The 20,785-nt window shown below is 38.9% G+C and overlaps 1 protein-coding gene across 15 annotated transcripts in view; it reads left to right on the top strand.

Annotated features, from left to right (window-relative positions):
- MPDZ (multiple PDZ domain crumbs cell polarity complex component) overlaps positions 1-20,785 on the top strand; it is a 100,439-nt gene that overhangs the window by 23,962 nt on the left and 55,692 nt on the right. For all 15 annotated transcript variants that reach the window (XM_075021265.1, XM_075021272.1, XM_075021278.1 and 12 more), the window contains exons 7-16: positions 807-935; positions 2,163-2,366; positions 5,940-6,054; positions 8,465-8,553; positions 10,224-10,419; positions 11,753-11,842; positions 13,828-13,907; positions 14,621-14,767; positions 15,393-15,560; positions 16,614-16,799. In XM_075021265.1, coding sequence (XP_074877366.1) covers positions 807-935; positions 2,163-2,366; positions 5,940-6,054; positions 8,465-8,553; positions 10,224-10,419; positions 11,753-11,842; positions 13,828-13,907; positions 14,621-14,767; positions 15,393-15,560; positions 16,614-16,799 — 1,404 coding nt within the window. The remainder of the gene's footprint in view (positions 1-806; positions 936-2,162; positions 2,367-5,939; positions 6,055-8,464; positions 8,554-10,223; positions 10,420-11,752; positions 11,843-13,827; positions 13,908-14,620; positions 14,768-15,392; positions 15,561-16,613; positions 16,800-20,785) is intronic.

Raw genomic sequence — 20,785 nt, 5'->3', positions numbered from 1 at the left:
AGGTACTACAGGGCTTTGAATTTGCAGTACCTTGATTATTCCAGAATAACTGCTTTTTTTCAAGATCCTAGTTGGTGGAGGACCAGTTGCGGTTTTAAATTTCAGATGAGTTTATGGTGTGGGTTGTTCTTCAGGAGAAACAATATCAGGAGCTTCCAGTCATCCCTTCAGTACCGCCACATGTGAGCGAGCTAGCGTTCGCCTTTCTTTTGGGGGAGTTTTCCTCCTGTCAGAAGAGGAAGCCTGCCATCAGACTACTTCTTTCCAGTGCTGTTGACATCAGACAACCCAATATCTGTTCATTACACAGGGGGCAGTTCTGCTAATGCCTCCCTCGTGATACTGGTGCTGCTTTCAGCCTTAACATCTGAATTGGGTTTACGCTTCCTGCTGTGCTTTGTTACAATAGCCGATGTGAACATGCACTTACCTGAAGATTTTAATTTACAGTCCTGTGAGATTTCCTACCAGCAGTATTTTTCTCACTGACCGAAATGGGGCATGGAGGTCGACAGTCGTAGGTTGCTTCTTAAATTCATTCTGCAAGTTCTTGAAAGGTCTGACCCACTACCCAGCTCTGGTTTGTACCAGAGAAATTCCAACTGTTACGGAATGAGCAATTTATTGCTTAAATATTATATAATCTTATACCTAATAGTAATTGTTAGAAAGGGCCCATATTTCCACCTTCCTCCCACCTTCCTTTGTTCAAAAACATACCCAAGAAATAAGAGAAAATATTTTGCAAGTTTTAATATGTGTGTCCTTATTTTAATCACTTGCAAGCTTATATTTATTCCTTTTAGGTTCACTGGCAGCATGTGGAGACCATAGAGTTGGTAAATGATGGCTCAGGTCTGGGATTTGGGATAGTGGGAGGAAAGACAACTGGAGTGATTGTTAAAACCATCCTCCCAGGAGGGGTGGCTGATCAGGTAAATTCAACTTATTTTTCTGTTTACTGTTCAGTAAGGTGTGGAGTTACTCTTTATTTTTATAATCATGCTACTTAGTGGTAGCTTTTTTCCTCATAAGTGTAAAAAAGACAGAGCGAGTGGTGAAATTTATCCTTAGTAAAGGTGTGTTTAGTGCAGGGGATCTGTGTGTTTGAATGCAAAAGCTGCATTAGGCTCTAAATCACATTTTCAAACCTGTTTAGATTATACGTGTTTGGTGTGGATGCATTTAGACTCCTGATTCTTTCATGAATGTACTGGTTGTAATCTAGGGGTGGGGACAGACACCAAACACTCACTTGCTTTGCCCTGACAGCTAAGAAAAGCATCTGCTTCTATCTACTGGGCTTAACTGAAGCTTGGAGCAGGCATGTGCCTTCATGTGTCTGCTTCAGGACATGGGCTCTGCTTCTGCCTGAAGAGATCACGTGAACTGCATTTGGTGATAATAGCTCATTTCTAGCTTCTCCGTTGGACAAGTATCTGGGGCTGTGTTAGTCATGGTCAAGGATTGAATAGACACAGAGACTGGTCAGTCTTCCAACCACAGAAGTGGTAGCCTGGTAACGGCCTGGAGATGCATGGATAGGGTTTACTGCTGCACTCTTTCCATGAGCAGCTAGATGGGTTCCTTTTACAGACCTGTCTCTTTAAGTACTTTTCATATGGGCTAAATTCATGTGGAGCTTTTTTATTGATTAAAGGTAAATCATTAGGAGAGTAAACCAGTGGAAAGCAATATAAATAACTGGATCACAGTAAGGGAGAAAAGTATTTTCTTTTGAAGTTACAGTTAATCCTGAGGGCCAGTTTTTAAACAGAAGTGCAAAGCTGAATGTATGTTTCTATGCTGTCTTTTGGAAGTGTGTTTGGAAATCAAACCTGAAGTACTGTAATCTCCATGCAGTTGTTAAATACCAGTAGGTAGTAGCCATAACTATATGCATTTTTTTCTGTGCTCAGGTGACTGATTGCTTGAAAAAGGATGTCCTGTATATTTCTGGGGAAGTTTCTAGTAAAATTAGTGTGCCATTAGGCAACCTACTTTTCTTCTCCATGTTATCATGTTATTGACTTGGCACCCAAAAAGTCACCTGATTCATATGTCTTAAAAGTTACTAAAGCTAGGCGGTCTTTTTCTAATTGTATGATACGTGGGAAAAATGGCAGGATGTTAGTAGATTTTTTTCATCATTCTTCCTCCAGCATGGGAGATTGTGTAGTGGAGACCACATTTTGAAAATTGGTGATACGGACCTAGCTGGAATGAGCAGTGAGCAGGTGGCACAAGTTCTGAGGCAGTGTGGAAATCGAGTGAAACTGGTGATTGCAAGAGGTCCTATTGAGGAGCTACCTCCACCAGCAGTCCCTCCAGGTACACCGGTACCCACCTCCACACCAGAGAAACAGGTAAGCAACAGTGAATATACTTAACTCACAGCAAACTTACTTCAAACTTCCTTTTCTTTCAATTGCTGTTTGAATGTCTGTCCTGGTTTCGGCTGGGATAGAGTTAATTTTCTTTCTAGTAGCTGGTATAGTGTTATGTTTTGGATTCAGTATGAGAAGAATGTTGATAACATGCTGATGTTTTCAGTTGTTGCTAAGTAGTTTTTATATTAAGTCAAGGATTTTTCAGCTTCTCATGCCCAGCCAGCAAGAAGGCTGGAGGGGCATAAGAAGTTGGGAGGGGACACAGCTGGGACAGCTGACCCAAAGTGGCGAAAGGAATATTCCATACCATGTGATGTCATGCCTAGTATATAAACTGGGGGGAGTTGCCCTGGGGGGGATTGCTGGTCGGGGACTAACTGGGCATCAGATGGTGAGTGATGAGCAATTGCATTGTGCATCACTTGTTTTGTATATTCCAATCCTTTAATTATTATTGTAATTTTATTATTGTTATTAATATCATTATTACTTTATTCCTTTCTGTTCTATTAAACTGTTCTTATCTCAGCCCACAAGTTTTACCTTTTTCCTTCTGATTGTCTCCCCCATCCCACTGTGTGAGGGGGAAGTGAGTGAGCGGCTGTGTGGTGCTTAGTTGCTGGCTGGGGTTAAACCACGGCAATGTCTTTCACGCTTATGTTCTCAAAAGTCAGGATTTTCTTTCCCAGTAGCAGTGTTCTCAGCTGAAAGTCTGGGAGAATTTAAATGTCATGGGTCCACAATGCAAGGAACTATATGCTTGAAGCCTTTTGGGATCAAGGCTTAGGAGTTCCCTGAGTATGATCTGAATAACGTTTGGTTCTGGGTTGCTTGTGATTCTGCAAGAATACATTCGGAACAACTGAAGCCATGCAGTCTTTTCTTCAGACAGAGCAAGCTGGCTGTGTAGTATTTCTCTGCCTGCCTGTCCTCCTCCTCTCCAGGAACACTTCTTATTTCCATATCATTGCAGCTATTCATCAGACAATTCCTTCCTGTGCCAACCAGCACACAGATGCTGCTTCTTTCCTACATTACCTGGCATTGCTCATTTGCTAGACATCTTCCAAAAAAAGTCAGCCAGCTGCTACCCTTATTCCCCTGCTGATGAATGTACTCTCTGTGCTGTTAGTCCTCTACAACTGTCAGCCACTTAAAAAATGCTGTAAATATTATCATGTCCTGTCAGCTCAAAACCTCTACAAAATAGGTCATTTACATGTTTGCAGCAAAGGCTGGTTTCATGGGAGACGGGAACAGAAATGGTTTGTCACATACAGTTATGACCAGATACATTTAAATGTGAATATGTAGAGTAAGTAAATGACAGAAGAAAAAGGTGTTTGTTTTTGAGCCTACAACTAGATAGAATTTATGCCTTACAAAGAATTTCTTGTTTTAATTTTTCCTGTTGTTTTTCTAGATATTTTCTTTCCAATTACAAATTACATTTCAGATAGGTCACTTTGGAAGAAAAAAAGCCTTAGTAATTTTTGTATGATTACTGTTATTTTACCTCTGTTGATTGTAGTGGTACCTGCGAAAAACAAACGTATATTCATCACCTTTTTTGTGGCTATAAGGCAAAGAAAGTTATTCTTGACATGGAGACTTCTGAGCATCTAAGAGGAGAAACAGACTGGTACTGCTGTGTCTCTACAGCACTCAGAGTGCTGTATTTGGCTGTGTTTTAGATAAAGGGATCAGTGTTTAGCCCGAATATTACTCATCTGAAAAGCAGCAGTCTCAAAAGAGAAGCTGAATTTGGTAATTTCATCTGTCTATATTTCTTCAGTATTTGGCTTTCTAAGGTTATATTTTGCAGTGTTGAAGGCCATATCTGCAGCTGCAGGATGTATAGGATTTCTAGTACTGAGGAAGTAGCTCAAAGCTGCCAAGTGGCAAAATTTAACTTCTTGCCACCTTTGTCTCCATTTCCATCTTTTTCAATACCTCGTTCCTGGTGCATCTCTCCTGGCAGGAGGCAGGCTATTTTCAAACTGCTGCCTGCATGAAGTCTTGTTCTTGGAGGGAGCACCCAGTTAATGGTGCTGCAAGCCTCATTAATTTGGGTCTGGAGTGAAGATGATGATGGTTTGTTAATTTCTTCTGACAAATACAGCGGTGGGTGAAGACTTCATGATGTTCTTGAAGCTATTAGTGAGAGCAGAATAGCTTTCCAAAATGGGCACTTTTCATCATGTCCCCTGTAGATGTCTATCCTGTAAAAATTCATGAGTTTATAGAAATTGGAGCTGTTTTTGAGTGGCATTACCTGTGGCCAAAATAATCCTGAATTATTAAGCAGAGATGTAGTTAAAGCAGTAGAAATTTATTTTTCTTGTGTTTGACTGTGGTTTTGGGTAGAGTTGTTCAGTTAAAGAACTGAAGTCAGATTCTCTTTTGGCAAGTAGCATCATAGCTCTCCTGAAGTTGTCTTTTTTTTTGGCACATGCATACTCATCTAGTTAAACTGAGTTTAGTTAGTATCTGCCTGTTTGCTATATTGGCACTTTAAAAAATACTAGCTGCTATTTGTCATGCAGAAGAGACAGAATAAAATAAGAGAATAGCAGGATCTTGATAGATTTGTACTATATCTGTGAATTCCCATTATAAATATTTGCATAAATATTGATGTCCATATAAATACAATGAAATTGAAGCCTTGTATATGTAATCATATACTGATACATATCAGCTGTGGAAGTGGCTAGTAACTATCTGCTTTAGACTGCTGAAAGATGAAAAATTAAAAAAAAAAAATTTAAGTTGAAATAAAGTTTTATAAGTGTTTTTTTTTTCTTTTAATGCAAAAGCAGTATTGTTGAAATGGGATTTTAATATGTAATATACATTTATTAACAATAAAGAAATGAATTCATTACCCCCAAAATTCTTTGTTGTTGAAATTCAGAGGGTTGTAGTAGATGTTAGCAGAGATTGTAATTTTTTAATTAGCTGGAAGTATAATTGCTACTTTTTAAAACAGAATTTTTAAGTTTTTCAAAATAAGAAATGTGATTGTCTCATTAGTAATACCTTTTATTATGTTTTAAACTTGGCATGCATAGGAAGAAAATAGCTACAGTTATTGAAGAGGAATTTAAACAAAAAGAATACAAAATATATTGTGGGGGTTTTTTTCTTTAGACAGCAGTCTAAAGCTGGTTCTGAGGAGGTCCCAGAAGGGCAGCAAGCTACATAGTCTAACGTTTAAGCATGGTTTGTGTATCTTACTGTGCAAAAGCCTCATTGTTTAATTTGTACAAATTTCACCAGTCATTTTAGTCATCAAATTATTATTTTAAAGGTTAGCGGGTAATATCCCAGGGGTGGCGTGGTGGGGAGGGCATGACGTGCATTGCTTTACAGTGAGGTATGTTACCTACATCTAGTTTCTCTGTTGAACACCAAATAAGAGCAGAAGCAAAGTTGGTACTTTCTTTTTTACATTTGTGTCTAATTTTACTTGTTAATGACATCAAAGAATGTGGTGGATCTTTAAAGAAAAAAAAGCTTCCTTTCTAATCATGCTTTCCTTATTAGGCAGATGCTTCTGTTGGTAGCTGTGAAGACGGGGAGAAATTTAACGTTGAACTCACTAAAAACAACCAGGGATTAGGAATAACTATTGCTGGTTACATTGGAGACAAAACATCAGGTAATGATTGGTTCCTGCAGTTTACTATACAATCTGTTGCATGCTGTAGTGTACGTGCATCAAAGACTTAATTTTAGTTTTGGTATAGCATCTCTAAAACCCACCTTGACTATCTAAAATCTTTTCAAAGTTTGTAAAGAAAAAGGAATTGTGTTCCTCCTGTGAGAAGGACATTCAAATGAGAAGCAATCAGTTTTATTATAAAATCCCACTTCAGCATTTTTAAATCAATTTTTATATTTACTCTTGGCTAAAACTTGTGCTTACATGTTTTTGCAAAACAATTCTAAAATAGATTGAGCCATTTTTGTTAGAACTAGCTGGGCTTTTTAAATTACATTGTCATTTTTAAAAGGTTCTTGCAAGATAATACATTAGTATTCTGAGTAGTTTTGGGAGGTATTGTTACTATTATAAAAAACAATGTGTAGAGTACTGCTGGCAGATCAAGAATGCCTTAGTGACTTCTGGATAGAATAAATGTTTGTTGATCTCTGGACTGTTGCAGCCAATAAATGTTTGTTTAAATAAATAAATGCAACAGTGTTCATGTACAGTTGTGTATTTTTACTTAATAATTTCCACTGCATTTTTCAGAAAAATGGTCCAAAACTCTGTTAGCCCTCCCTAGGGTGAATTTGGCAAATGCAGTACTGCTAGGAAGGGACAGTTGTTGAATGTGTTGTAAAACTTCTCAAAGAGCTGTTGGTTTGGCTTTTACCCATGTATATATTGTTAGAAAAATGTATGGATAGAAATATCCCACATTATTAGTGGTTTATAGATGTAATTTGTTGGCTCTCAGAAGCTGGACTAAATTTTAACTATCTGTTCCATAGGATAGGGTGGTCACAGTTTGTGTAAGTCCACTCTTTAGCAGCTTCCAGTTGAATCTTCAAAAGGCAAATTAAATTGTAGAACACATGATAGATCTGATAGTATATTTTAACTGATTTAGTGTTGGAGTATCACCAGTCTTTGATTTTAAATTATCATGCTGCATGTAACTGCATTAGAAACTATTCTTGCCTTCAGAACTAATTGGGCATCTCGCTTAATTTTGTGACTTAGCACTTAGTTAAAGAACAACTTTGCTGTCAGAGAAGCAGCAGTAAAACTACTGGACAACAAGATCTTTGGCTGAATCTTTCGTGAATGACAAATAGCAACTTGTCATGTTACCATACAGCTGTTACAGTATATAAAACTACTTGGAAGTTAGTAATACCAGCCATTTAATTATTTACAAAACCTGAGAAAACAATAAATTAAGAAAAAACGGAAAAGAATTGTTGATATTGTGACTTAAATATATTTGTAGTCTTATTCTTCCTAAGCTGAATATAGTCATTAGAGCAAAACAGATTTAGCCCTCCTTCCTGCTAACTTTTGTCATATTGAGGCCCAGTAAAAGGTGAGTTTCAAGTCTGCAAAGGCACTGGGGTGTCTTGATAGCTGTTAAACCCCATTTTGTAGTGGATTATCTTCCCATCAAATGTATTCATTTACAGTTAGATCTTTTGTTGAGAGGAACTAAGTTCTGTTAAGATTTCTGATACCAGTGGTACAGGCCTGTGACCCTTGGTCCTGATTTCATGCCAGTTCATGCTAGTATTTTTCTCAGTTTCACATAATACTATGCAAAGTGTGCATGTAGGAGCTCCATGGATTTTCACTTTATTAAGCTGCTGAAGTTGTTTCAAATTCACATGTGTTTTTCCTGAAACAGATTTCTTTTTGTAAAATGTCGCTTATGTAGGTGTTTTATATATATTACTTCTAATTCAAAATCAGTAACTGTCTAAAATGGTTCTGTTTTGGGATTTGGATTTTTTTTTCTTTTCTGTCTTTCTTTTTGTTTTTATTAGATCAAATACTGACTTACAGGTATAAGTTAAAAGCTGGTTCAAAAGTAAGTTGTAGTCCTGCTTGCTTATAATTTTCTGTGTTTGGTTATCCAAGCATGCATTTTCTTCAGCAGTTATTAAGTACCTAGAAAATAGAGAATTTACCAGGTTAGTGTACTCAAACTGAATTTTTTGACCTGCAGTTTTAAATCTGACCAAGAGCCAGAGAGACATTTTTTTTGTCAATGTTGGTTTCAACATTTAGATCAAGATCAGTTAGACTATTTCTTCTTTTGCAGCAAGAATTAGGAATTTGGCATTGTAAGATTTTGAATGAAATCTGGTCCAATGCAAGCTAATATTAATCAGGCTTATTCTTTAGGAAAATAATTACGTGTTTTACTTAAGCATATACTTTCTCGATGACTCTTTCCATATCTTACCTGGAGATTGTGTTTTCTTTCTTTTTCTCCTTTTGGCTGGTGGCATTAGTTGGAGATTGTTGCATTATTTAAATTGTTTCTTAATAGATTAGTTAATTTAATTTTCTCTCTTCATCCCAGAACCTTCTGGTATCTTTGTGAAAAGCATTACAAAAGGCAGTGCTGTTGAACATGATGGCAGAATCCACGTGGGAGATCAAATTATAGTTGTAAGTAAACACGGAAAGAAATGAGATGACTTATCTGCAAAACTCTACTGTAAGTTTTAAAGACGTCCTCATGTCGTACTTGTTTAAAACATTTAGGATTGGTGTTGAAATGGTGACTTTTTTTGACTGAGTATTCAATCACTTTATCTTTCTGATTAGGCTGCCTGTGTGTAACCTGTGTTTCTTAAGAAAATCTGTATTGTATGTGTGTATCTTACCAGTAGGAGCTTTGAGACTGCTTAATAAAGGCAAAGTTTCAAAGTTTGATTCAAATTAAGCAACTGTTTTCAAAATGCTTTTTTAAAGTATATCATTAAAATCGTAGATGCTCAGAGAAAGAAGAAGATATTTTCATGCATAAAATGTTAGTTGTGTGGTGAAAATCAGGTCATGAATGCAAGAACCACATTTTTGTGGCTGTCATAGATCTGTCCTTGCATTTGTGTGAATGCAGCACTAAGAACAAGTTATGGTCTCTCTCCAAGTACAGATGTGCCTGCATGCTTGTATGTGGAAGTATATCTGTTTTTTATAATGATTTAAATGATGAGTACAAATTGCTAAAATTGATTATTCCAAAGTTTGATTTCTTCTTCTACTGCAGATGCAGAAGGAGGAAAAGATTCGAGTGACCTCAGACAAAAGAATAATAAACATTTATAAAATATTGTTTGCTTAAATGTGGAGGAAAAATTAAATAACCTCAGCTCATTCTTAATTACTTTATATTTAGAAGAGCACCAGAGCTGGAAGAAGTTCAGAGAAGGACAACAAAATGATTAAGGGTCCGGGGAGAGTCATTCTTCATGCAGGAGGAATTAAAATAATGGAATATGTGTGTTGTATAGATAGACTGAAACAACTACAGGAGTCAAGGAATATAGTATTGTTGGAAGTATTTCAGAAATTGAAGGGCCTGAGGGGTCAGATGGAGAAAGAATAGAATAATACGGAGTTTGCAGGGAGAAGGAGAATAAAAAGTGGTGTGTACTAGGGATAATAGGATGAAATTGGGCAACGCCAAAATCTTGAGTTTCAGAAAAAAACCCTGAGTTAATGACATAACAGGGTAGCTTCAAACAGAAGAGGCCAAAATCTTTTCTTTAAAATATTAAAATGATGGACCAGAGGTAACACCTGGCTGGCTGGGACAGTGTTTGATTGGGAAATTGGACTTCATGGTAGTAGTAGACTTCACTGCATTTGAGGTTACTTGGCCTCAGAACAGCTGTGCTCTGTGGATGGATGTCTCTCCTCACCCTTACCTCCACAGCTCTCCCAGCCATGACTGTGTCGGTTTATTCACCCAGTGTTTTCTCCTGGGAGGTAGGGGTGGCTGAAGTGGTTGAGCAGGCAGACTGCACAATGTGCCCTGCAGAGCGTGTGCTGCATCCTCTACCACCTCACAGAGCAGATCTGCCTCGCCCCGCTGTGGTGGGCACCCAAAGCACTTCTCCCCACTTTGCTGGTTTTTACCTAGCTGTGGGGTACTCCAGTGAAAGTGCTTAGTGTATCCAATGTCGTTAAGTCGTCCAGGTTTTTGTTCTTGTCCCTCCACTTGCTTTGTGCTCAGGCTAGCAGGTGCTGAGAGCTCACCATGTTATTTTGCCCTGGACATCTTTTTTTTCTGGGTGGTGTCTTGTGGGCTGAAAAGCTGCTTAATCCTGCAGGTGGATGGAACAAATCTTCAGGGTTTTACTAACCAGCAAGCAGTTGACGTTTTGCGGCACACCGGACAAACGGTTCGGCTCACTTTGATCAGAAGAGGGCTTAAGCAGGAAAATCATATTCAGCCCCCAGAGGACTTCAGTGCTGCTGTTGAAAAGGACTTACTGTTCCAAACAATGGATAGTAGCACAGCCAAAGGTAATTAAAACTGGCTTTGCTTTAACGTTGGCTTGAACATTTTTCTTCTCAATTGCAAACTGGAAATAAAATGGGCCAGATTCATTCCGGGTAGCTGTTACTGATGGCAGAGCTGTTATACATGAAGCGAGAATTCGGTCTACTATGGTTTGATTAATCTTTTAGACACAGTGGTATTATCTGCTACATTTTCAAAGTGAGTGTTGAAAGCTCTGCGCTGCATTGCACTGCTGGCTGAATTGCTTCAAGACTTTGATCCTGCAAATCTTGAAATGGTAAGGAGGCAGTGAATGTTTTATTTGTGCTCAAGGGTGAGAGCTGCATTCAAGAGCAAAGAGATACCCTCCACAATGAGCAAAAGCAAGTCTCAGTTCCTTTCACTCTTGCGTATCAGTGTCACAAGCTCAAGGTATGAGAGAAGCGGCCTATATCTAGAGGTTATTAATAATCTGATAGGGCATTAACTATATACGTGTACAACGTTCAGAAGCCAATGACCATTATTAATTTTGCTGCTGCTGAGATGAGATCAGTGAATCTTACACTTGCACTGTGCACATCTTGAAAAATATGTGCCAAATCTTGAAAGTGCATGTGTTTGAACAGAATATCTGCACAGAGGCTGGATGCACAAACAGATTTTTTTGAGCTATTTGTGTTATAGGTTGATGTCAGCAGAAGTGTATGAGAACTCATAGACTAAGGTGTAATCCCCGCCTTGCACAAGATTTTGAAAGACTCAGTAGTATGTTATCTGTATGGCATCCTCTCGTTCCCACTTCTAGCAAAAATTACAGAGGAGATGCTCAGAAAGTACTGTTTCTCCAGCCTAGAGGTGTTCAATATAGATTACAGCCAGAAACATACCTAACAGCACTCTGTGGTAGGGGAGGCTTTCTACAAGTGAAGAGTCTGTCAGGTATGCAGGTCTGCAAGTCTGTAGCATTTTCGTTTTTCAGCATCAGCTTCCTGAATTGCACAAAGGAAAGAAGGGGGGAGGGGGGGCTGGGAAGGTAATGAAAGAGTGCTAAAGAATGTTATATGTTTTCCAGTAACTTTTCTTTCAATCATAGAGATGCAGCTACTGATAGTTGTGCTTTTTTTTTCTTGTTTCATTGAAGAATTCACCAGAGAAGGCAAAGGATTAACAGAAGACAAAATGTCTTTAAAATGTGGCATTTGTTCTGGGCCTCTCATGCCAGATTCCATTTACCAAATATGGATCCTCTGAAGTCCATTGGAAGAGAGAGTCAGTGCCCTGAGGCATGCCTGTGAGCCTGATGAATATTACAACACATAAAATAACTGAAAAGGCTTCTTCTTCTTTTTCCAGATAACAGTGAAACAGAACAAGGATCGCCATCACTGCCATGCAGTGCCAGTGTGGTAAATACTGGAGAGGACATGAAACACCAGGAAACAGGTTCTCAATGTTTAATATTTTATTCTGTGGAAATGCACTTGGGTGTGCTTACACAAAGATAAGGTGTTTTGTGTGCCTTTCCATCTCCTGTGTGCTGTGTAGCTGAGGTACAGCTAGAAAGTGAAAGTAATCATACATGTCAGCATGTACTCTTGAGTGCTGTAAGATCATTGACTACTGTATGTGTCTGAAAATAATTATGTCAAAGATGTCACATGAAGCAGTTTGCTTTTGCTACATGCTCAGCCCTCTTTTTAGTCTAGTTTTGTATTTTCACTCTTTTTAGTCTAGTGGTGTATTAAACTTTTTCCATCCTCATTCCCCAACATGCCTTATCCCCAACTGCCTGCAGCTGCCCAGCTGCAATTCCAGGACTTCTACCTCTTCTGATAAACCTCCTTTTCACAAATTCCTGAGCTTGCATTCATTTCAATCTGTCTTCTCTGATAATGTTTGAAATTCAGTCTGGTGCACTGGTATGCTCTGACTTTTCCCATATTCTTGGTAGAAGTTCTTATTTTCTAAAGAGTATTTTCCTTTCCCTCTTGAGCTGTTAGGGCACTGTGCTGTGCTGCTTTTCAGAAGTCCTATGTGATAATAAATTTTCCATATTGAGACAGCACTTGATGTGTTTGCTAACATTTTCCTGCTTCCAGAGCTAGAGGGCAACTGAAAAGCATCACCCATATGAATTCTGTAATACGTATCTTTTCATAAGTCATACTTTCCATTAGCTTGGATAGCTGAAGAATTTCTTTCTAACACTTTTCCTTCAGATACTGCAGGGTCTCTGCTTTGGGGAAAGTATTGTCATGTTTAAATGCCACACAACACCTGGCTTTCTTTTTAGTAATGTTTCTGAGCAATTACTAGATTTAAAACACTGCGTGAGGCTGTTAGTCACTTTACATTCTTACTAAAAGTCAGTGGGAGTTGGGAACTTAATCTTGTAATGAAGATTCTAGTCTTTGCCTGTAATGAGCATTCAGATCTGAAGAGTTTATTTTGATACATACTGTAGGCACAGCACAGACCGTGGACCTTGAATATGTAGGGTCCTGTTATATCTGCTGTGTTTGCTGGCTATTGAAATACTGCTTTTTATTGTTTCCTGCCCTAGAACCTAAACAGTGTGAATGAGGGGAAAATGAGCAGGAGGAAAGCATTTCTCTTGTTTTTTTAGCCTGCAGATAAACTTTCAATCAAGTTAAGAGTTGCTGCAGTTTGCCACCTAACCTGTCATTGTATTTTTCACAGCATCATTACTTTTCTCCCCTCCTTCCCTTCCAATTTCATTGCTGCTCTTTAGCTATTAGAATTATTTCTAATTGTATCTGTGCACCTATGTGAATCTAACAAAAAAAAAAAAAAAAAAAAGAAAACGAGCTAGAACTTGTGTTCTCTCACTGCCCTCTAGGGCCTACAGTTTCAAAAAAATCTTTTACAGTGGTGCTCATAATTTTGAAAGTACAAAACCTCCAGATTCTGTTTGAAAACTTTACTTGGACACTCTCTCTAAAATGCAGGCACTGTCCAAAAGATCAGTATGCAGTATCACATATGTAAGTATTTGAGCCGTCCCCCTGAATCAATCTGATCAGCCCACATAAAATGTGGTTTAACAAATGCCAGGGGCATGCATGTAACTTTTTTATTTGCTTTGTGCCCATTATCTTGTAGAGTTGCATTAAATTCACTCAGCACTGGAGCTAGTTTAAATATATGTTCTTTCTTCTCAGCCGTGCACACCAAAGTTTTTGACTGAACTTTGTGTCTTTCAAAATAGAGTTTTGTGAGGGTGGGATCTAATACTATTTGGCAAGTTTTGCTGATCCAAAACATGCCAAGTTTTTAGTCATATTTAGGAGAGTTCTGGCATCATGGGAATGATTGTGTAGTCTTGCATGGTCCATATGCTTTATCAGTTATAGGAGTAGACAGGACATTTTATTTTTTGTCACAGTAATCTCAGACATAACTTTCAGATTTCCAGCTAACTACCACAGAAGCAGAAGCTACGAAAGCAAAGTGGCAGAGGATTATGGGTTCAAATTATGAAATAGTGGTAGGTAAACATTGATTACTAATATTGAATGCCCTTTGATCTGTCCACCTATTATATTGCTTACAGATAGAAATATGTCTGTATTTTATTTGTTTCTTTCTTTATAAAAATCATACATCTGCTCCTTAATCTGTTGAGATTCTTTTATTTTAAGTTTTGAATATAGATACATATATTTCTGTTTGATTTTAGCAAAACAATCAGAGGCTTCTGAGGTTTCTGTGCCTATGAATATTGTTTTACAGATTTCCTAGCTTCAAGAGGATAAATGTGTATTAGAGGAAAAATAATATTTAAGGTCAGCTTCAGAGCACCCTTTATTAGCCAGAATTTGAAACATCCTACCCATTCTGCATACTGAAGAATTGTTTGATGTAATGATCTAAATAACGCATAGGACATTTACCGTAGATAGAGTTGAAAAGCAGTATCTGAGTTTAGGACTTTATTGCAAAATTATATGCCAGACCTGTAGTTTCTGTGAAAGTATATATTATTAGATATATTATTGTCATGTACAGCTCCCACTTGTTCATGCTGAAGTGGTATGTGATCAAAGTTTTGGTTTTTACCTGACTGTCTCCATTACACATGACAATATTTCTGGTTTCTCACTTCTGGAATATTCACCTCATTGTATGTAAATTAAAACAGAAAGTAACAGTTACGGGTGTAAATATGTTAAAAGTAACCATTTCTTAATCTTATTTTAGGTGGCTGTAGTTAACAAATTTAGCGAAAGCAGCGGGTTAGGGATAAGCCTTGAAGCTACAGTGGGACATCATTTCATCAGATCTATCTTACCGGAGGGGCCAGTTGGACGAAACGGCAAGCTGTTCAGTGGAGATGAGCTGCTGGAAGTAAGAAAAAATAGTACTTTATCTTAGTCTGCATTCAGTAAGATTTTTGAGCAGTGACTTGCTTCTCACAGGTTATGACTTTGGGAATGCAGCATATTTAACTGCATACTAGCTGTCACCAGAAGTGCTTGAGCAGTCACTTCATGTGTACTTACGCATATTTATATGAATGCATATGCTTACATACATTTCTCAGCTGATAGCTGATTTTTCAGATACAGTTCAAGGTCACCAAAAAGAATATCTAGCAAAAGCATTAAGATTTAATAGGAATATCTCTACACAGTGAAGAGACTGAACACCTGTTTTGCTTTTCTAAATATTTTCTCAGAATTAAAATATGAATTTGGCTCACATGAATGCCAGAAATGTGAAGTGACAGAGTATGTGGTGTTTGTAGGGTAGTGTCATACAATTTATGAGACCATTCAGTTCAAAACTTACCTTGGTGCTGATTCTGAGCACCAAATTGAGTAGAAATTAAGGGTTGACAATGTCCATCAGCATGTTGTTTGGTTTTTTTTTAAATCAGGTGATTAGTGAATTGGGGTTTTTTTTAGCCATTTTAGTTAATTGTACTTCTAAACACTGTGTACTTCTAAAAACATATTCTTTATTTATTGAGGTGAATGAGATCTCTTTGCTTGGAGAAAACCACAAGGATGTGGTCAATATCTTGAAGGAACTGCCTATTAAGGTGACAATGGTGTGCTGTCGTCCGGTAGCTCCCCCCATCACTCACCCAGAAGCACTGGAGAGTCTAAGTCTATCTGAGGTTCAGCTCACAGAAAAGGTATTTTGTCTTAAAAAAAATACTGAGAAAATGACTGTTTCCTTGAGAAAAAAAAAAATAAAGTTCTTGTACAAGATTAGAAATACTTCTTAATATTTTAGGACTTGGAACCAGGTAAATAGAAAAAGGGAAATGATGTTCATCAACTGTATTTTAAGCCACCAGAAGCTGTCAATTCTGGTAGGTCATGGGCAGAAATATTCTGGGATGCAGGTCTGTCTTACCCAAGCACTTAATTTCTGTTCTGCAGGTGGGCTGTGGAGGTATGGCAAACTGAACTGTGTGTTCTTTAGAGTCTGAATATATTTAATCTGGTTTTGAACTTTGCTGTCTGAGTTTGTGTTGTGCAGCACTGTGTGTGCATTCACTGGCAGACACATTTCTGTCACTCCTAAGTGCTAGGCTCTGGGCAGCCTGATGTGCTAAACATTTAGGAATGGCCTGCAGTAATAGTATACAAGGCAATAGCATTTATATGAAAAGAGACACAGTTAATTCTGAGTTCTGGGCAAGGCATCAAATGCAGCTTATAGTTGCTAAGCTTTTCTATGAAACCAAATGAAGAATGTATATGTGTGTGTATGTATGTGTGTGTGTTTTCTTATTGTAAATGTTCTGACTCCTGTCAGTGCTACTATGTTTAGATCAAGGCATATTTTTAGACATACCATTTAATAACAGATATTTCCAGTATATTTGAATACATGTACTAATTAAGTTTTATGAAGTTTTTAGTTTGACAGAAATTCCATTTTGTAATTATTTTTTTCCAGTGAGTACTTTCATATACTTGCAGCCTCGCTATTTTGTTACAAGTATATGTGAAGTCTGTGCTAGATTTGTGAGACTTGTAAACTCTGACTACTTGCACTTTCCTTGCGTTATAGAGACGTATCACTTAGTTTTTCTTATTCTTGGTGAACAGTTTTGTCTCTGCAGATTCACGAACATATACATTTTATTGGTGAACAAGTTTTTATCTTATTCTTTGTGAACAGAGTTTTTTCTCTGCAGATTCACAAACATATACATTTTATTCACTGTTTTTCTCAGGCTCACATAGAACTTGGATTCATTGGCTCTTCGGACACGGAGGGAACAGCTTTGGAAATAGCTGACGAGGGTCAGAGTATGGAAGAGGTGCAAAGCTCATCTTTGGCGATGTGGGAAACAGAAGTACAGCACATTGAGCTGGAGAAAGGGAGTATGGGACTTGGATTTAGCATATTGGACTACCAGGTAACTTCTTGTCCTGGTTTCAGCTGGGATAGAGGTAATTTTCTTCTTAGTAGCTGGTACAGCATGTTTTGAATTTAGCATGAGAACAGTGTTGATTAACACACTGATGTTTTAGTTGTTGCGAAGTAGCACTTATCCTAAGTTAAAGATTTTTCAGTTTCCCATGCTCTGCGAACAAGCGGGTGTACAAGAAGCTGGGAGGGAGCACAGCCAGGACAACTGACCCTAACTAGCCAAGGGGATATTCCATACCACAGATCATCATGCTCAGTACATAAACTGGGGGGAGTTGGCCAGTAGGGGTGGATCGCTGCTTAGGCGTCAGTCAGCAGGTGGTGAGCAATTGCACATCACTTCTTTTTTATTGTTTTGTTTGTTTGTTTGTTTTTTAAATTTTACTTTATTATATTCCTTTTCATTATAATTATTATTTTATTATTATTGTTAGTATTACCTTTTATTTTACTTTAGTTATTAAACTGTTCTTATCTCAAGCCATGAGTTTTACTTTTTTTTTCAATTCTCCTCCCCATCCCACTGGGAGTGGGGGAGTGGGCAAGTGGCTGTGTCATGCCTAGTTGCTGGCTGGGCTTAAATCACAACAATTCTGTGCTCCTTTCTTTGAGTAGAGGACAAAATACTTTGTATTGTTTGGATCTCTCAATATGATCTAAACACATATTTTAAGGGTAAATGTTAATGGAAACCAAGCAATACGGTAAAGTTAAGTGGATATCACCACTCTTAGGCATCCCATTAGCTACATTACTTATTCCTCTTACTGTATTAAGGCTGCAGGTTCTAATGGTAATAGTAATACTGGTCCAGAAAAACAGATAATCCATAATATACAAGTGTCTTCAGAAGGCTCATCTTCTAGTGCCCCAGGGGCAATGAATGATGTAGTCAGAATATTCAGGCATTTATTTAGCCATGTATTTTGTACCTGCAGTGAGGTGCTTAGGACAAGATCCAATAAAGGACTTAGATGCTTAAAGAAGGATTTACTAAAATCCAGAACTGCAATTCTGAAATCCCTTGCTTAGCTGCTGTCTATCCAGGACGTGCCTAAACGCCCCCACTCATTTTGTGTTTGACTTCAAAATCCGTGGGTATCTCAAGCTGTGATTCTTGGTGTGTCCTGATGAACAGCTCAGTCCCTGTCTCCTTCCTTCACTAGTTCAGGATCCCAGAAAAAATTTTACTCCTGTTCCCAGTTGCCACAGTGGATAATTTCTAATGTAACTTCAAGTAATTTCTCCCTGCAGTCAGCATAGGCTTTTGCCCAGCTGGCTGGTAGTGCTGCAGGACCCAGTCTCCTCCCAGGTCTCTACTGGATCTTGTACCTAAGACTATATGCATTTGCATCTGAAGGTCATTTCCAGGTGGAAATTATGCATGCAGAATATTGCACTTAAAATTAATTTGTGCCTCAGTAGTATTCTGCATTTGCACACTGATAAAGGTGAAGAGCAGTGTATTTTAATCATCTGAAAGGCACAGTACCTGTTTCATGAAACAGTGGTTACTCCTAAATGTGTTACTCATGATGCTCTGTAGTGAGACACTGTAGCTGAGCCTGAGTATTTGGAGTCCATGAAAGGACAAAGTAAAGCATATATTTGCTTCAGCCTCTTCAGAAGCATTGACACAAATGGTGGTTTGCCTATGTTGTTAGTTACTGAATTTTGTTTATAGATGGTAATACTGAAGGGTTGTGGGAAGTACCTTAAATTGTTTTATATATTTTGCAAATGTGAGTTTGATTATATCCTATAGCTCTAGTCAGCTTTCTGAAACTTACCCTTTTTTGATATTATAATATTTGTGATTTGTCCTATGTTCTCTCCTCTGACGTGTAGTTAAAACATTTCAGTTTGTTACTGAAGTTTCTGCTTTCATCTAAGACTGTGAACAATAAGTTTACAGTGAGATTTATCTTTGTATTTTGCTGTTTCCGTCAAATGAATGAACAGTGACTAAAGTTAAGGACAGTTATGTTCATACTAATACATTCCTCATGTTTTATACAATGGCAGGCCTGTAGGAAAGTCTACATTATTTGTTGCCCCAGGGAAGACTATCACAAACTCTAGAAACCTGATTTTTTTAAAAAAATGTGTCATACAGTGTCATCTAAAGTGAGAGTGCAAATGCTGGTTTTTAAAATAGTGAGGAAGATGCCAATGTTCAGGCTTGAGCACTATCTCCAGCAGTGCTAGCTGTATTTCCACTTGTAGTGTTTTATTGCTCCGTGGCGTTCTTCTTACCATATTAACTGCCATGAAGTGTTAAGGGTCTTTTTGGTGTCCTTCCCTCCTTCCTTCCCTCCCTCCACACTTCCCTGTCACTCTGGCTTTCAACAGTCTCCAATTCCTGTGAGTTTGGGTGCTGCCTTGATGATGTGCATCCTTTCAGATGTACATTTTGGCATGGAAACTTGTTACAGTTGCCTGCCAGTTTGTAGGTGTTTGCTTTTCACTTGCTTTTGTTATCAATAAAGCTGGTACATTGTTATATTTCTTGGTTTTTTCCATGCATGCACTCAAGTCAATTGCTGTGTGTTGGAAGTAATTAACATGCAGTGATGTTCCTTGTGAATGTAATTCTATAAGGATCATGCAAATGTGTGCACCTGTGATAATTGTTACAACAGAATCGTATGTTCCTGTTACTAGTATTTGATGCTAGCATTTTTATAAACATCAGTGTGTTGGAGGATGGGGACTTCAAAGCAGGGTTGTTTTTTTTTAAAAGCAAATGCCACTTTGTTGTGTCTTATTGAGTAGAGTGCTGTATTGGTATGTTCCTGTCTCGCATAAAGTGTGTAATTAGGGATGCGCAAGGACTTGCCTCTTAAAAAGTGCTTTCTCAGCTGAGCAAGATCTGGTGCCATGAAGTATAAGAAAGTTATTGAAAATAAGCCCTTTGTTCCACCAGAGTGCACGTGTTAACTTTGCCCCAGTCTGCACTGCTGTATTGGCTTTGTATTGGCAAGGTTTTGGTAGCAGGGGGGGTTACAGGGGTGGCTTCTGTGAGAAGCTGCTGGAAGCCTCCCCTGTGTCCGACAGAGCCAGTGCCAGCCGGCTCCAAGACGGACCCGCCGCCGGCCAAGGCTGAGCCCACCAGCGATAGTGGTAGCGCCTCTGTGATAACATTTTTAAGAAGGAAAAAAAAGTTGCTGGGACAGAGAAATGGCAGACGGAGAAAGGAGTGAGAACATGTGAGAGGAACAACCCTGCAGACCCCCAGGTCAGTGAAGAAGGAGGGGGAGGAGATGCTCCACGCACTGGAGCAGAGATTCCCCTGCAGCCCGTAGTGAAGACCATGGTGAGGCAGGCTGTCCCCCTGCAGCCCGTGGAGGTCCACGGTGGAGCAGATCTCCACCTGCAGTCGTGGAGAACCCCACACCAGAGCAGGTGGATGCCCAAAGGATTCTGTGACCCTGTGGGAAGCCTGCGCTGGAGCAGGTTCCTGGCAGGACCTGTGGATCTGTGGAGTGAGGAGCCCACGGAGCAGGTTTTCTGGCAGGACTTGTGACCCCATGGGGGACCCACGCTGGAGCAGTGTGCTCCTGAAAGACTGCACGCAGTGGAAGGGACCCATGCTGGAGCAGTTGGTGAAGAGCTGCAGCCCATGGGAAGGACCCACATTGGAGAAGTTCATGGAGGACTGTCTCCTGTGGGAGGGACCCCACGCTGGAGCAGGGGAAGAGTGTGATGAGTCCTGCCCCTGAGGAGGATGAAGCGGCAGAAATAATACGTGATGAACTGACTGTAAACCCCATTCCCCGTCCCCCTGCACCACTTGGGGGGCTGTGAAGTTGTGCCAGGGAAGAAGGGAGGGGTGGAGGGAAGGTGTTCTGAGATTTGGTTTTATTTCTCATTACCCTGCTCTGGTTGATTGGTAATAAATTGAGTTAATTTTCCCCTAGTTGAGTCTGTTTTGCCTGTGATGGTAATTGGTGAGTGATCTCTCCTGTCCTT

The sequence above is a fragment of the Buteo buteo genome, chromosome Z (assembly GCF_964188355.1).
Source record: "Buteo buteo chromosome Z, bButBut1.hap1.1, whole genome shotgun sequence".
Taxonomy (NCBI): Eukaryota; Metazoa; Chordata; class Aves; order Accipitriformes; family Accipitridae; genus Buteo; species Buteo buteo.
The sequence above is the reverse complement of the archived record's forward strand: the minus strand, read 5'-3'. Positions and strand labels throughout refer to the sequence as shown.